Source organism: Oxyura jamaicensis, chromosome 5, assembly GCF_011077185.1.
Source record: "Oxyura jamaicensis isolate SHBP4307 breed ruddy duck chromosome 5, BPBGC_Ojam_1.0, whole genome shotgun sequence".
Classification (NCBI taxonomy): domain Eukaryota; kingdom Metazoa; phylum Chordata; class Aves; order Anseriformes; family Anatidae; genus Oxyura; species Oxyura jamaicensis.
In genome coordinates this window covers 55,024,160-55,042,105 of record NC_048897.1, presented here as the reverse complement: position 1 = coordinate 55,042,105, position 17,946 = coordinate 55,024,160, and the positions used below count along the sequence as shown (strand labels likewise).

The 17,946-nt window shown below is 38.8% G+C and overlaps 1 protein-coding gene across 6 annotated transcripts in view; it reads left to right on the top strand.

Moving 5' to 3' along the window:
• The window catches only part of SYT9 (synaptotagmin 9), a 70,292-nt gene that overhangs the window by 882 nt on the left and 51,464 nt on the right, over positions 1-17,946 (top strand). The window contains exon 1 of one of the 6 annotated variants that reach the window (XM_035328579.1): positions 2,704-2,722. The exons of the other annotated variants lie outside the window; for them this stretch is intronic. Within the exon in view, the coding sequence (XP_035184470.1) occupies positions 2,719-2,722 (4 nt within the window). The 5' untranslated portion in view covers positions 2,704-2,718. Of the gene's footprint in view, positions 1-2,703; positions 2,723-17,946 lie in introns of those variants that run through there. 6 annotated transcript variants of the gene reach the window in all.

Here is a 17,946-nt window from a genome sequence, read left to right as displayed (position 1 = left end):
GCCGGCGGCCGCCGCGTCGCCCGGCGCTCGCTCGCCTCGCAGGCGGGCGGAGCCCGGCGCTTCGGGGAGACGCGGCCCCCCAAGGGGCTCCCGGTGCCGCCGGCCACGGCCGCTGCCGGCCGAGGGCAGGGCTCCGGGCAACTTTCTCGCCCGACTGGGGGACCTGCGGCCCCGGGGGCGGCCTCGGCGGCCGCCTCGGGCCACAGCATCTTTGCCCGGTGCGGCGCCACAGGGCACGGCATCGTCGGCCGGTGCAGCCGCCTCCGGAGTTTGCTGCGGTATCGCCGGGCTCGGGGTCTCTCTCCGTGCTCCCGGGGCCCTCCCCGCGGCGCTGGCCCCGGTTGCGAAGGCAGCGGGGTTTTCCGGGGCACTTCAGGCACGGCGCAGTCCAGCCTAACTTCCCAGCTGTGCATCCTCGCAGGCTGCAAAGACTGCTTCTTGCAGTTCCGTAGCAGGTGGGGGGGCCGTAGGTCTGGCGAGATGTACGCTGAGGGTGTGCGTCTGGATTACGGTTGCCTTCTCGTATTTTAGCATAATACTGATTTAAAAACTTTCGCTTAAGGAAGCTTCTTAAGCTTTCAGCTAGTCAAAAATGCTGAAAGACTGATGATGTTCTGGGCATCTCTGGCCATAAGGGAAAGGCAAATTACAATTTCACTTAGGAGCTTAATATATTTATGTTTGCACCATCAAGTGGAGTTTGCTCACTGTAAGCAGAAATTTAAAGAGTTAAAAGAGAAGTTGATAAACATTTGTAGTACTGAAAAGGCTCAGTGCTGGATCAGCTGATCAGCACAGCACAGTATTATTTTCTGTAACATTCCCTGGAATACATTAGCTCAGTTAGCACGGGGCAGTCAAATTACACTGTAATCTTAAACACTTTATGTGATTTGGGAAACCTGAAGTAGGACTCAAAGTGCAACTTACTGACAAATGCTTGGATATGCTAAAAGGCCCGGAGGAAACCAGTAACAAGAAGAAAATAGGGGAGCGGGGCGGGAAGCTCTTCTATCACAATAAATGAATAAGGATTTTTCCTATACTCAGTTTGCTCATATCCAAATTTATTTGCAGCCATTCTGGCTTATCTCTCATTTGAAATATTCAAATTAAAGTAATTCATGCAATGTTTGATAAGGATTTTTTAAAATTAGACAGATTTAATTGTTTTGTTCATATAGACAGATTTAATTGCTTTGTTCACATAAGCAGTAATTTTTGTAACAGACACCTGTGATTTTCTGTAATTTTCATTTACCAAGGGATTAATCACATATTTGTATATCAGGTGATGATTCCCAAAATGTCTACTTAAATCAGTGCTCTCTTTGAATACTAAATTACTAGAAATGCATGTGAAGACTTCAGCCTCAGCTAACTTGGATAACAGCTTTTTGGATTCCTTTAAGAAGGTGCCTGTTTTTTCATGAGCCTCAGGCAAAGAATACCTGGCATCGGTTTGGGAGCATTTTTCAGACATGCTGTGCTCAGTAAAAATTCATCTCTGCTACCTAAAGACAAAAAATTGAATTGTATTTATTTCTACCTGTTTTGCTTAAACCATTATTATACATTATTATGTAAACAGACTCTGGTACTGTTGCAAAGCCGCTCAATTACACAGAGCAGCGCTCCCTAACCTTCGCCAGCCGATGTGCAACAACAGCGAGCAATTATGCTGCAGGCAGCATCTTCCTATTGGCCTCAATTTTAACATTTTTATTTTCTGCAGCTGCAGGCAGTCTCAGAGGGTCTAGCAGGCAACACATTACCCATGAGCCCTGACTCAGAAACCACTTCTGTAGAGTAGAAATGTTATGGCAGGAATTTACTAATTTACCCTGCCTTGTATTTCTTTGATTAAAATACATATGTTGTCCCAGTAAACTGGCTGCCCATGAGTTGTTTTTAACCAGTGATGTGATGGTATGGGCTGTAAGAAGACAGTGTACCTGATTTCCAAAAAGAAGGAGTAAGATTTGCAGTCACATGATAGTACACTGGCTTGATTTGCATTGAGAATTTCATTGACTTGACAATGCATGAAATGTCATGAAAAAGACCTGAGAGCAGGTCCAGCCACTCTCCAGCAACCAGTGGCCTAAATTCAGGTAGGTGAAGAAAACCTGTGCTGAAAGACAGCATCCTCCTAGCAGAAACAGGCAAAAGAAGAAGCTGTAATTGCTATATTCCATGTTTCTTTGCTGTGTGAAGGTGATTAGCCAAACTGAGCAATCTCCTCTTGTGCCAGACAACAGACCTATCTAAAAATGTGTACAACATTGCTCGAGTTAAGTGCAGCTAGAAAACATTCATGATGAGTTTTTATAAAGCATTTATGCATGCTTTTTTCTCCAATAAAGTAGCTGCTTGCCTACCCCAACTACATGATCGACATGGATGCTTTACAGCAGCCCGCTTGGTTTGAGCCATTCATGTATGTTGGCTGTATTGTGGGAGTGGTAGGGGGACTGGACAGGCATGGGAGTGGTAGGGGGACTGGACAGGCATGGTGGCTCCCCACCACCTGAAAACGTGGTGTGGGACTCAGAGAAGGAGGGAGGCTGGTGGGCTGGGTGCTTGGAACATGCACAGCTGCTTATTTTTCACCCAACTTGTCCTATTATGGGAAGCACTGTGAACTGCTTAGGCATAAGTTTAGGGGCTAATGAGTTCCAGATTGAATGCACTGGTCTGCTGGATTAAAAGGGTGACATGGGTGAGTCAGATTTTAATGGTTTTCAGAAAACTAAAAATGCAAATTAGGCATTTAGTGAACATTTTTCAATTAGTTCAATAGCAGTTATATGTCAGACCACTCTTGAAAATCCCAGTAGGCTTCCTTAAGCATTTGGATACCTTAGCAAGCTGCATCTTTGTCTCTTCCATTCCTCCATTCTCTATTTGTAAAATGTTAATATTTCTATAGCATAGAAGGGTTTTATAAGGATAAAGTGCTGTAAAAAGTTTGAGCACACCAAATATAAATTTTCCCTTATGAATACATTACATATGTACCTCATAGATATTCTAATGAAAACCATGTTAGTCATATGGGAGTTTGAAAACAATCACTCAAGATCACAGTATCACCCTGTGACAACAGCTAAAGCCAGCAGCAATTGGAGGAGTTATACCAGTGTGTAAGAAAAACACAAAGGCAGAAAAACTGAATGGAGACACTGGCAATTGCTAAAACGGGAGTTAAGACCAAAAAAGTTGCATCTCCTTGTGGACTATTCCTCTAATAGATTTAACTTGCAACTAAAAAAGTTGTTATGGCATGAATCAAAACTACTAGAAAGGATATGTACGAGTGGGCTTATTAAAAGATGGATTTTTTGTTAAAAAATCAAGATGAAAAGTTACATGTCTTCAATTTAGGTTAGTTTAGATTTTGGCATAGAAGAGAGGAAGTAAGCTTTTTTTGACGGCTTGATCTAGCATCCCACTCTCAGTCTAACAGCTGGTGCACAAGTATCAATTACCTTTCCATTCTGGTTAACTTGACTGTATTAGAATTGAAATCTCGTCAGAAATCAACCTCAAAACACTGGTTGTTGTTACAGTTTTTGGTGATTTTTGGTGTGTTTATTTTTATTTTTTTAAACAAGGAGAACTTCACAGAGATGGCAGTGGTAGGTTGCAATTGCTGTGCATAGACTTAATGAATTTCTGCATTGCCTTCTGTTGTAGTATTTTGCCAACTTTGGAATGACTTGCACTGCCTGCATACCTTCTACTGACTGCTAGATACTGGAACAAAGTGCTTAATGCATAGTTATGTATTTGTTGGTACTTACTGGATATTAGTAAAGTTCAGTTATATAAAGGAAAAGTATAAAAGGCACACTGAGACTGCCTTAGACAGAAGTGCATGGCCTTAGCACATTCTACAGGTTGAACTTTTCTACCTTTATTCAAAGAGTAAAAGGTTGCAACCCTTGAAATCTTAGAATAAAATGTTTACAAAGTTAAGAGGGGGCTGTTATGAACTTGAAGACTGAGCAAAAAGATGTTTATGAAGACAAGAAAAGAAATAGTCTGTATAAACTATGGAAGTCTATAGAAGTCTTTTTATATAGTCTGTATATAGTCTATATATAAAGTCTAGGCCATTAATCATAATGAATTTTCATTAATATCATAGTGAGTGGAATAAAGAGTAGAAATTAAAAGTAAACTTTCCTGTCCTTGTTTCTTGTGTTGGACTGCACCTCTTGAGAATAAGCCAGTAAGGTCTTATGCTGTTCTTAATTACTTCAAAATCGACTAACAGATGCTAAAATGGAATCCATGGTGAATATTGTGGGTATAGTGATAGCCATTAGGCTTAATGTACACTACAGTTCGTAAGTAAGAGATCAATGTTGTACAGTGTCAGAAAGTCAGATTTTAGTATATGATTGAGTTATAGACAGTTGACAAACAAGAAAAAAGAAATGTGGGCATGGAAATCTGAAGGATAATGAAGGAACAATATTGGTACAGTTAAAGGTAAAGTTATAATAGTTAAAATACTTAGCTTACTTCTTCTCCTCAGCCTGTTCCAGATATGATTTGTAATTTCCCAAATAAAGCAAAATCTTCTATATAAAATTGTATTCCACGAATATAACAAGTTGCAGAATTCCTTCAAGATGCTAAATACATCTAGATTTATCTAGATGAATGCAAAAAAAAGCATTTACAAAGTTGTAAAGATGTGAAAAATATCTAAGTAGGTAAAATAACTTTCAGTATGTTTTTATTCGTTATGAGCGATTGCTTCCTCTATTTTCATTTTTCTTCTGCAAGATGAATGTAAAATGCTGCCATGCAAAACTGATAGTATTCTATAAGCTGCATTAGTGCAAAGCTCTTTTCAAAATAGAAAACAAGTATCAAACATTCACTGATGATGTCAAATGAATGATGAAATATGGTGTCCAAGTCACTGAGTTTCAAAAACCAAAGTACTATTTCAAGATTTTAAAAAGAAAATACAGTGCAGTTATGTTTTCACTTCTGAAAAGTCAGAAAAAAAAGTCTGCAGAAGGTAAAAATAAGTATTTCGTATTGCCTATATTCTGAGATGCTCTGCTAGTTTAATTTCATGTAAAGAAATAGGCACTCGGAAACTTTCCGTAATACTGGAGGAACTTAGTATTTGGGTTTCCTGGAAAATGTGTGTTAAACTGGTAACTAAAATTTGAAGTAAAGTGAAGAAAGAGCAAATAATGCTGAAATAAAAGGTACTGTGTGCTTACTAATGACCTGATGGCTTGTAACTGTTTCTTTGGAAAATAATAATAAAATAATAATTTTAAAAAGTATGGAGAATATGAACAAAAATGAAAAGTAGATACATCACTGTCTTTCTAGATAAATGTTTTACTTTGATGTAACTGTTTGGAGATTCTTTTTCCCAGATAAAATTTTGTTCTTTCCACAGGTAACCTTGATATGTAGGTAGATGTTTCACTGACAAGTTACACTCCAGAAGCAGAGAAAAGGAAGTCTACAAAGATCATTCTTATTATAAAACTGCAATCTTGAGCTTTGATTAGGTTGGAGCATAGTCATATTAAACACTGTTCACGCATGAAAGGATAAATCCTTTCACCAGTGGAGTCATTTTACAGTTTTTAGTGGTGCAAAGCAACTTTATACATGCCCTTAGTGTAGCGGTACTTCTAATTTAAGGGAGGAGATGGGATTAGTTTTCTGTAGTCCCTTTGACCAAGACTAGTGCAATTCCTGTCCTGTGGCTGCTCTTGGATGTCATGGGGAAGAGAGCCAGTTTAACTGTACAAGAAGAGAAGAAAGGTGGCTTCTAGCCCTTCCTGGCCTCTGCACCTATATTCAGCTGTCCTGGTTTCAGTTAGGACAGAGTTATTTTTCCTCCCTAGTAGCTGGTAGGGTGCTATGTTTTGGATTAGGATGAGAAGAGTGCTGATAACATGCTGATGTTTTAATTGCTGCAGAGCAGTGCTTACACTAAGCCAAGGACTTCTCAGCTTCTCAGCGGGCAGGCTGGGGGTGCAGCAAGAGCTGGGAGGGGACAGACCCAGGACAGCTGACCCAAACTGGCCAAAGGGGTATTCCATACCATCTGACGGCATGCTGAACAATAGATAGGGGTGGCTAGCCGGGGTGGGGAGGCTGGCCGCCTGGGGACAGGCTGGGCATCGGTCAGCGGGTAGCAAGCAACTGCACCGTGCATCACCCGCTCCGTACACATTATTATTATTATTATTATTTCCTATCTTAATAAACTGTCTTTATCTCAACTCACAGGCTTCACTTTCCCGTTTCTCTCCCCCATCGCAGAGAGGGAGGCGGGAGGGTGAGTGAACAGCTGTGTGGTGTTTAGCTGCCAGCCAGGTTAAACCACAACATCAGCCTAGGTGTGGAAAGCAAGAGGATTCTGGGGCTTCCACTTCCATTGTGTTTTGACTTCTCTCTTATATAGCAATTATACCAAACTTCTGTTGTTTCACTATGCACTTGCACACTAAAATTACAACAAGACATTGTGGTATGCTTGTGTTAGACTTGTCAACTTCCTCCCTTACTTTTTTTTTTTTTTTAAGTATGTTTACTCATATACTATATTCTTTTTATATGTACTTATATAAGGAATATTTATTTACTGAAGTCATCGCAATCAGATTTGTCAAGTAATCCTAAAAGTTAGAATAACATACTAATTAACTCGGAAGTCAGTTATCTCTACTGTCATCCCACAGTTTATGCAAGTCTCTTCCAAATGTGTGGTGAATGCTGAAGAAAATGAATATTTTGATTTGTAACAAAAACATGTATCATTGAAAATAGCCCAAAAGAGTAATGACAAAACAGCAACCTTTTAAAAAGTAGGATGGCTAAATAGCACACAGTCTGTCTTGTACCTGAATTCTTATCTTAAATACCAGTTTTGCTGATGAAAAACAGGAGGCTAAATTTAGCCCTAGCACATATGACTGTTCTTGCCACTAAAACTTTATCACTGCATTTGTCATAACTCTTATTTCAATAGGATTTGCACATTTCCCTTAGTTAGGGGGAAGAGGAGGAAGAATTTGCTAATTGCAGTTTCCTAAGAAGTATCTGTAAGCTAAATTTCTGCAGGCAACAATTTATGTTTGGAGACTTAAAGCCCCAATCTCTTAAGTAGAGGTGTTACTGTAATGGATTTATGGGTCATTAATTCATAAAAACCATAAACACGTGCAGAATTCAAACAGTTTAGAAAAACAGCATTGTTACATTTTTGTGTGATCCAAGTCCAAATGCTCGTCCACATTTCACCCCCGCAGATAGCTTTCTGGAAATTTCCTTTCCAAACTAATTTGTGAGAGTTTAATTACACTGACAATTCAGAGACCTAGAAATGTAACTCCAAAATGATTACTGTCATAACAAGCAGTTCTGTGAGCAGCAGATCCAGTTAAATTCAGTCTTGAGGCTGTGTGGCAGTTTAGCATCTTTGGTGTGTAATAAGTAGAGGTTGAATATCAACTGCTATTTTTCCTTCAGTGGAGCAAGAGTAGGATCTGTTTTCTTGAATTGGCTGCTTGACGTAAGCAAGAACTAAACTTGGTAATCTCTATTTCTGCCACAAAGTTGATTGCTGTTGATCAACAGTTTAAAGAGTCATATGATACACTGCAAGTGCATTTTTGCCACTGAGTAGTATATTTCCCTACATTAGGGAAATTTGTTGCTCCTCCCTTACCTCGATTCCCTTTTTTAATCAGTTCATTAAAAAAAATGAAAATTGTGTTAATAAATCTTCCATTCCTTCTCTTGGAAAATATTCTACACTATCAGATGACAGGGGAGGGGTTAATGTTTCCCACTGTAATGCCATTCCATGGTTCCTCTGTGTCCCAGTGGTTCTGCTAGTGCAAAGCACGTAGGTGGAGCTATGTTGGCATTGACCTGGAAGACTGCTCTAATACTCAGGAATTGAGCTTTGTTTTCTCACACTGCTTCTACACTGGGAAAAAGATACATAGGACATATTCATTTTTTGTTGTTGTTGTTTTATTTTATCTTCATTTAGGAAAACCTGCTGGTTTTCCAGTTGTTTTGAACCATGCAGAGTATAGATCTAAATGGTATTTTGAACTGAGTGGGTGTACATCTGGAATTTATTATTCATTGCTCGGTTGTGACTTTGATTTGAGAAGTTCATAACTGTGCTGTTCAGTGACAGCTCAAGTACTGGCTTTGGGCTGAACTGAGTCAGAAAGAAGGTAGCCTCTGTCTCTTCTCTTTCTTCAGTAAGAAGATAGAGCAGTATGCAGTGATTACAGGTCAGCTTATCAGTGGAGTTTGAAGCAAAAGCACTTCTGGTTACCCCTTCACCTGCGGGGGTGGGGGAGTGGGGTGGGGGTAGGATGGGTGAGGAGTAGTAAGAAACCGCTACAGTTCCTTCCCTTATCCTCCATCACTTACTCTACCATGGTCTGGGAAGAAGAGCTACACCAGGCAGGTGAACGATGCAGATGATCAAGCAATATGGTCAATAATGTCTTTAATAAGAAGTCAAGACAAAATTGTAACTGAAAGCTGCACTTCCTGGCTCTTCCCTTACATAGTACAGGAGCATCATATTTTTGCAATTCACTCTTCTGTTTACATTTATGGTAAAAACCACATTTCTAGGTTTTAGTTCTTCCCCCACTGGAAGTGAAGATCCTTGGTGATTTAGCACAAAGCTGTACTTAAGAATACTCTGGTGCATCTTTTGCTCTATTTTTGTCATTAATTTAAGCTCTTTTGGGGCTTTATTTAGAACAAAGAGATGGAGAGATATTATTTTGGTCTAAAGCTTTATGTCCCTTTTATACTGTTAACACGAGTTTTGTTCAAGGGATAAGAATTTAGAATAATTAATTACAGATGGAAGGATTTTTCATAAAAATGCTGTCAGTGGCAACTTATACAATCTTCAATTCCCAAAGATTATCATCTTACAAGATAAATCTCTTTGCATGTTCTGTACTACTGTTAAGTACTGAGTACTTGATCCTTTTATCTGGAAAGTACAAAAAAATCTGTAACATAAAGAAAATGTTATACATAACAGCTGGTGGTTTGCACATTTGGTACATTAGCTATCATAATCACAGTGAATCTTGTGTGTTTTTATGTTGCTCAATATGTTTAGCTGCATTTTTTGGATTTTCAACATTCATTAGCCAAGTAAAATCAGTTTGGCTTCCTTTGGCAGACAGGCTACAGATTCTCTCTTTTATACTTCCTATGGTTATTTTGAATTCAAAAATAGAGTGGATGCAGTTGAAACTGGTATACATGTCTGTATGCCTTGAGCCAATATACAGCTGATGTGTGTCTACCAAATGGTAAATCCAACATACTAACAAAAAGCTCAGGAACTAATGATTTCAGAATTTAAACTTTCAAAGTCCATGCTAAATAAGAATTAGGGTTTGAAATAGGATCATTGCTTTAAGTATACTTTCTCTTTTTTTTTTTTTTTTTTTTTTTCAGTTTGGTTTTAAACAGACACAAAAAGATAAAGACTTCCTGACTTGCCTTGGAAATATTTTTCCTCAGTTTGCTGTGTTTCCATCAGGAAGATATTTTTTTTTTCAAAAAACTTTAGTTCTATTTTACTATCTGTGAAACTCCTCAAGTACATTTTTGGTATGTATATAATTACTAGCCAAGCACTAGGCATTCATCTTTAAAAATCTGTTATTGAAAACTCGTCTTTGTCATTCTTACTAGGTTACTTTGTGTAGAGTCTTCCCATTTGTGTTCTAAATGTGAATATGTGTGTGCTTATACCTGTGTTTCAGATTTTTTTTTCATCTGGGTATCCCCACTCAAATTCTCCAGCAGCATCTTATTTTATTTACTTCTCACATTTCTAATCTTAATTCATCTGTGTTTTAGTTCTCTGACCTCCAAACAGTATTGTTTGTTTTCTCCACAAATTTAATATGATCTGAGAATGTATCGTGTATTGTTGATTAAAAAGCAAAATTTGACCCATCTCACATGCAGAATATCTCATGAACCATCTAGCCACAGCTGTATTAAATTGAGTTCTCTTTCAAAACTTTCTATTTTGTAATTTGCAAGAGGTACATTCCTATACAGTTAATGATTTTGCCAATATGTACAAAGATATTAGAGAAATTATTTCTCACATTTATCAAATTTTGCAAATAGTTACAAATTGTAATTCAGTACATTATCCAAATATAATACATGCAAAGTAATATGCAATGTTAATTAGAAAATTATCAATGAGACCAAGTTTTATAATCTTCTGATTCCATTTGCTGCAGATGCTCTACCCATTTAAGACAGAGGTGCCTTTATTTTTTTATTTTTATTTTTCCCCAGAGACCTTTAATGGATAAAATTAATGACTAGATATTCTACCTTTTTTGGGAAGTCTACCATAAATAGGCTGATCTCAAGTATTCATTATGCTAAGGTCTCTCTGCATGGCATAAAAAGGCAGAGTATTTCCTGAGTATGACTACAGGGAAATAAAGCAGGTATTGAATTCGTTCTTGCTGAGTGCTATTCTATTCCCTGTAGTAAGGCTCATGCTGGATATGTAGCAATGGCATTATGACAATTCTTACCTGCTGAAAAGAGCTTTTACGCCTATTGGCAAACAAATGCAAGATAAAACATATCTGGTATTGCTTAAAAATACGGCAAGCTTTGAATGGAAAATTGTGCTCTTAACAGTACTATTTTGTTAAGCTTTACCAATTTGCTTGGGGTGATATAGAGACAAATCTAATCTAATAGCTCCAAATTTGTTTAATTCTATGATTGCCCTCTATTCTGCAGCAGATCATGCCATCAGAAAGACCCTTCTTTCTGCAGATGCCACTAAGATACTCATGGTAGCAAAAGTCCAACTTTACTTAATCTTCTCTCCTTTCTTTAAAGTGACAGAAGTATGGGACTGGAAAACAGGGGAACAGAGATTAGGTTTAACCATTAAAAAGAAAAGTTAGGGGTCAAGCTATTTTTTTTCATTTGATTTGTTTGTTCTGGGTTTATAGCTGCCCCACAAAGAAAAAGGTAAAATGGACCCCTTTCCAGGAAGAAGTTCTTTTTCCTGCACAGCTACCAAGCCCACTGTGCTTGAAGCCCAGAAACCTCCGAGTGCAGCAGGCACGGGCAGGAAGCCTGTCAGCCTGTCACTTGCATGGCTCAGGAGATGGATGCAAGGAGTAGAAGTGGCAGCCAGGCCTCAGAAGAAACAGATATCACTCACATTCCTTAGGGGCTAGAGAGCACTGAGCAGATTTGCTGTCGCTCAGCAATTAGAGTTAACTGAATTGAAGCCTGGGATTTTGAGAACCTGTCTGCAGGGACATAGTAGTCAGGAAAAGATGTGGATATACTTTGTTATTCTTCTGGGGTATGAAGTTATATTTCTATTTTTTATTAGAGTCAAATTTGCCTTTTTTTTGGAGAATTCATAGTTTGGCAAGCCTGCCTGAGAAAGCATAATTTGACACTGACATTTGGGATGTGGTTAATCAAGAAAGAGAAAACTTCACCATCGTGGCTTCACCTAATAAGTAAAAACTGTCACGTCAGCTCTTTCCTGTACAGCAGCAGCACTGTTCCTGCCAGCTTCTGTTAAATGTAGAAGGTGTAACACTTTTATATCTGCTCTTATCCTCAAGTTAATGTCGTGTACATGCCTACCTTATTCATTCTCTACCTGTCTCTTATTCTGTCGTCGTTATGTTGAGTGATTTGACTAGTCAAGCTGATTTCTTTCATCTGCTGCTACGAGCCAGTGACTATAAAATAGCTAAAGGCAGCGCCCAAAATAGCAGTGCACAGGTATAGGTTTGCCGGAGTGATTTGACAGTAATTACTGTATCTGTCCTTTCGTGGTGTAGTGTTACAAGTGAGAGCCAGTGCTGTGAACAGAAACTGCACTTTCTTCTTTTGATGCATTTTTCTTCTTTCTTTTCTTCTTGGGAGCTAGAAACCAGAGCAGACCTTAATACCAACAGAACCAGCAACAGCCTCCTCAGCAACAGCCACCTCAACTTTTTTTTTTTTTTTTTTTTTTTTCCCCAAATTGGCTGGGGGAAGGGGAGTACTTCCAGGAACATCTAAAATACAGTCTCAGGATTTACTTCTCATTCTGAATGCTCCGTACAACTGAGAGAAGAAGGAATACAAGTACTGTTGAAACAGAAGTCTGGGGATTTTACATTGTCAATGGTTTGGCTGCTTTACCTCCCTTTTTTTTCTGTACCCCTCTTATGAGGAAGATTTCCAGTGGCAGTTGTTGCCATGGTACTAAGCAGGACAAGGTGTCCACTCCAATCTCAAAACTATGTTTATGGTTGTACAGTGAAAAATTATCTCTTCTGACAACCAGGCTTGTTTACTCAGAATTAATACGGTACTACTTCTCTTATTCCAAAGTGGGGAGAGGCTCTTCAGGTCATTCCCCACGTGTCAAGGCAAATGTGAGCTTCAGCAGTGCTGGGAAAGCCTGAGAATTAGCTCTGTCCTTCCACTTCCTCGTTAGCTGTTCAGATGAACAACCGCTTCACGCCCTGCCGAGCAGCTGATTGGCCTTGGAGGGAAGAAGCATCTGAAGCAGCATTAATGTTTCATTCAGAATCATGAGAGCCAGGGAGGAGGGGAGGGGAATTAGGGAATTCAAACCCACAAATCAGCACTGCCTTCTATTTCACCAGGCCCTTTTGTCTTGAGCAGCATCCCTAATCGTCTCCCACACTGCATTTCCTCTCAGAATGGCTTTGCTGACTTTGTGAGATATTTTTGCAAAGGTTGAATTTATCAGCGTACAAAGAGGAATTTCTCGCTCTCTTCTCTTTGTTCTTTTGCTGTCTGTTCTCCTTTCTCTTACCCCAAACAATATCAATATGATGGATGCTGTATAGGAGATGGAGGTGCAAAGAAGCTGTGCAGTCCCTACAGACTCTGCTATTTTCTTTTCTCATCGCTGTTGCATTAAGCCCTAGTATGTTTAGCATTCCCTTTTCGTTTTGTCAGGAAGGAAAACTGATCAGAAAGCTGTAAAATTAGGGCCTTAAAATGCTATCTCAAAGATACATGAGCAAATTAAATTTGATAAAGTAGAGGGGTGCAGTGAATTACATGGCAGCAAGAATAGTCAGCTGCATCCAGGAAATACGCATGCCCAATTCTCCAGGGAGTATAAAACATCTAAGGCTGTAAAAGAGGAGCAATTCTTACTTTTCTGTAGCAGCCCCAGCACCCTGCAACATGACTGCATTAAATACAGTAGACGGCCTGCCAAGCATAACATAACTGATGTTAAAAGAAACATTATCCCAGTGCCTGCATCCACAGAAGATCTTAGATTCATTGTAAATGTGCCAGGGTTGTTAATATGCAAATGCTGACACTAAATAAGGATTTATTTTTTTTCTTAAGACAGGAATAAAAGAACTGTTGGATACAGAGGTGTTGGATAACTAGCCCTCAAGTCACAAGAAGAGCCCCCATTTTTGGAATGTGTCAAGTCGTGCCGTTCCCAGGAAGTTACAGCAAAGACGTGCCAGGCCCTTAAGTGTTTTTGAGATAAATATTAATGAGTTTAATAACCCAAAAGTTGCTTATTATTTTACCTATTAGTTAATCTCTGGGAGAGAGAAGGAAAAAAAAAAAAAAAGGAAAGAAAAAGCTTTTAGTGAGTATTTTCCTGACTCTGCAAATGAATTAATGGAATGATACTGGCATGGTTGGTTCAAAGTAATGGAATGACTTAGCCACAGCTAATGAGGACTACAAATGTACAAAAGGGTATAGGAGATGTCTGGCTGTAAATCCCTGTGTATCAACCATTGCTCTATAATACGTTAATACTAACTTGCTTGAGTCAGTGATGGTTAGAGGCAGTAACATGGTTTAGTTGACTGGATAGAAAACTAGTTGGGGACTGAAAACTACAGCTCGTTTCTGAGCTGTGCCAGTCTCTTGGTGTGTCATTTTGGAGAAATCTCTCAGTGCTGCTTTTTCTCTGCCCTTTCAGTTGCCTTTTCAGTACTGATATGCAGTGAAAACTCCAGCTAATCCCCTGCTTGCAATCAGTGGAGAGCAGAGAAAGTCTCAAGTGTGATGTCAGTAAAGCACTGAGCAGAAAACTGCCTAGAAAGCAGCCAAGAGAAAACATTAGGCCCAAGGACTTAGGTAGGAAGTAGTCTTCCTGAATAGAACCCTGTGTATTTTCAGAGTGAATAGACAAGAGCCTGTGTTTTGATGGGGCCTCTCAGCACTTTACTCTTATAAATAATAAACAGAATATATTTTCCTCTTGTGTAGGTTAGCAAATAGAAATGTGCCTCTGTTATCAGCCAGGAAGCAATAATTGAGATGCGGAGATTTGATGGAATACACATTCAAATGGGAATAAATAAAAGCATAAGCAGGATTTCAAAACCTCTGCTTCTGTGTTGGGTTTAATCTGAATGTTTAGATATGGAATTTATTCATATCTGTTTGCAGGCTTGGATTTCTGTTTGCAGACTTAAATCCCACCCCAGACTCTTGCCTGTATCTGGCTGTGCAACAGAACTAATAGGGTAACTTGGAGTTATCTTTTGCATATCTCAGCATTTTGTAAAAGCAGCAGATTTTCAAACATTTACTTTCATGGCCTGGGTAGATTTGCAAATGCACATCTCAGCATGCTACCTTTTAAAAGGAAAACTGAAAGGATTAATATCACAGTAATCCCTTTCACATTATTGTAGCAGAAACACACAATACAAGCTATGCTTCGTGGAGGGAGAGAGGCCTTTTTAACATCCTGTTCTCCAGTTTGACCCACCCTGCCCATGTTGGGGATTAAGCAATGTATTTTTACTGTCTCCATTTACTTGTTATTAAGGATATACATCTGTTTATTAATTTTTGTAGTATACCTGATGTTAAAGAACCTCATCAAATGAACCACCTACCACTTAGGTGAAAGTCCTCTAGAGAAACTGTCTCATAGTTCTGCAACACTACTGAGCAACCTGCTGACAGCCAAACTTCCACCAGTCCAGACGTTTGTAACAAGCAGCTCTTTGAAGCACAAGGTCCTTTTCCCTTCTGCTTCCTTTTCCTTTTCTCTCTTTCTTCCTTTTTGTCAGGTTTTTAAGTGAAAATATATTAGCCTTACAAGTAAAAGGTTTTATGTTTTCTTAAATTTCATATTTTAGTCATTCAAAAATGATTCAATTTCCCTACATTCATCTTATTTTAGGCTATTCAAAGGCACAACTTAACACTACCCTAAATCAGATTTCAAAACGAGCTAAGACAGAGGCACTAAATCTCATCTCCTGACTGTTGTACTACTTTAACTGAAAGTAGTCTTTGAGAGGAAAATTTTCAAAGAAACCTATATGAGTGAAACTGATACTTACTGGGAGCTTGATATACAAGCCCTTCATGTATTTTTTAAAACCCAAGCATTATAGTTTGTGGTTGCATAAAATAGGAAATGACTTCTTTTGTTCAAATTACTTTTCTGAGGTGGGAACTAGATGATCTTTAAGGTCACTTCCAAATCAAACCATTCTATGATTCTACGATCTTAGTATTATAGTGATCCATTTGAATGGTCTCATCTTCTTTATTTCATTTATTCCCTTTTGTCTTACTTTAATAATAGAACTATGCTAATGACAATAAATTCACAATTCACAAAAATAGAAAAGTGTGATCAACTTTTCCCTGCAATGCAATACACTGTTGGCAAAAATCAGAAATCTACAGCATGAAAGCTAATCATCAGGAAATTAGTAGGGCAGAAACAGGTTGCTGTCAGCCCAAGGATGGGAATTAGTATTAATTTAAAGGAAATACAGTAACAGCTACAGAATGTATGCAAGAATCTGATTCTAAAGAGATTTAAAATAATATTAATGTAATATAATTTTATGCCCATTTTTTTCATAATGCAATCAAGCTACAGGAAGTATGTTTTTTTATTATTTATTTTAATGGCTAAGTAGTGGGAATTGCTGGATGCCTTACCTAAGGATGTTGAATGATATAGAAAAAAGGACCAAGTATTAAAATAAATAAAATAAATTATCCTAGCATCATTCAGCTGAAGTAGTGAAAAATTAGAAAATCCCATCATCAGCATTGCAGTTAGCAAGGAAATTGTCTCTCGGAAGCTGAGAAGATTTGATTTTCTCAACTTGGAAGAAGCAGAATTCTTGGAGTTCTTAAAAACCAAGGAATTCCCCAGATCTAAGAGCAATCCCACAGAGCAATTTTTGGGGGAAGACAGAAAATATGAAAGCAGTGGCTCAATGTTTCCACACTGTTTTCTTAAGTATCCCACAACTGTGGTATTACAATTTTTGGGAACAACAGGATGCCAACAGCATTTTCTTCTTTGTACTTTGTAACTCTGAGAGGGAATTGAGGAGAGCAATCACTCTCCTGCCACACTTACAGATTTGCCTTGGCCTGAGGAAGAACAGCCATGAGTCTGTGAGAAGAATGCTGCAAAGTTGGTTGTGCCTTCTCTACATCCTGTTTGTTTATGTACCCCCACCTGGAGAGACTGGCATATAACACAGAGGGTATATCAATGCATCTGGCTACTGCAGAAAGATTATAGTTGAACTAGTCTTTAAAAAAGCTATGCTGTATACCATGGTGACTATTGTTCTCTGTGCTAAGGTTATTTATACTCTCTTTTTTTTTTTTTTTTTTTTTTTTTTTACTCATTGCTTGAGTGAACCTAATACATTTGAAATCATGTTTCAGAAGAAGTAAGATACTCTGCAACTGGTGGTATTTCACTGCAGAAAAACCCCAAAGGGATTTCTAATCCGCTGCTACTAACGTCATCTAATAGTGAGCCAAACTGTATAATATGCTTAGTACTAGGAATGCTGCTTCATATGCAGACTCATTTGGGTTTGGTTAGTAATTATTATTCAGTATTTATGCTATCAATGACATCCAGAGGCTGGCCTAAATAGTCTCGAGCCCCTGGCACCAGCAGTAGCATATATAAATGCAGATATTTTGTTCTCTCTCAATAAATGTGTGCTGTAGACTGTTAAAATACTTGCTAGGAAGTCTTCCCTGTAGCTAAACACAAGGCTGAACATGCTGGACATCAGTCAAAGACACACAGTGACATACAGCTTACTAATTACTATTAATGTTTACAGGATTTAGAATGTCTTAATTGATTTTGGCACTGAAAGTACAGTCTGCTAAATTGCTTGTCACCTCTGTTTTATCCAAGGTCTCATTGAGAATCTCACATGTAATTAACTGTAATTGCTATAGTGTATTTATTCTAAAGTGTACAATACATTATTATTTTGTTATTTGGATCTCAAAAGCAGGCAGTTAATTGCTTAGAAAAATACAATTCAAAACAAGGAGATCTTTGTGGTGAGGTGTTTGGTGTTTTTTTTTCAGAGCAGAACAATATGAAGACTTTAACGTAGTTCACGTTCCAAACTCAGAGTCCTCCAGTATTGCAAATCTCACTAACTTCAGGGAGAATAACTGGTGCGTAAAGACGTTCCAGATAAATCTACATTACCAACTTGTGTGGCCCCAAGCGATGAATCTGATGCATTGCACACCACCGTGGTTACAGGACTGGGTGTCCCCACTGTGCAGAGACGTTTGGAGCAGTGGCCAGTCCCAGGCATGCGTCAGGTGAGCCTAGAGCTGGGGCTGCGGCAGGAGCCTGCATCCCCAGGGCCGTGGGCTGGAGCCTAGCTGCACCCATGGTCCCAACAGAAGGAAAATGACTGCAAACACACCCATCGGTGGTGTGTCCAGGTATACATGTAATGCAAATCTGCACCCCAAAAAAATCCTTCTCCTTCATCATCCCAATATGAAATCGCTCATGTTGGCACCTCCTGTATAATGTAGGAATACTAGGGCTATGGATGCTGA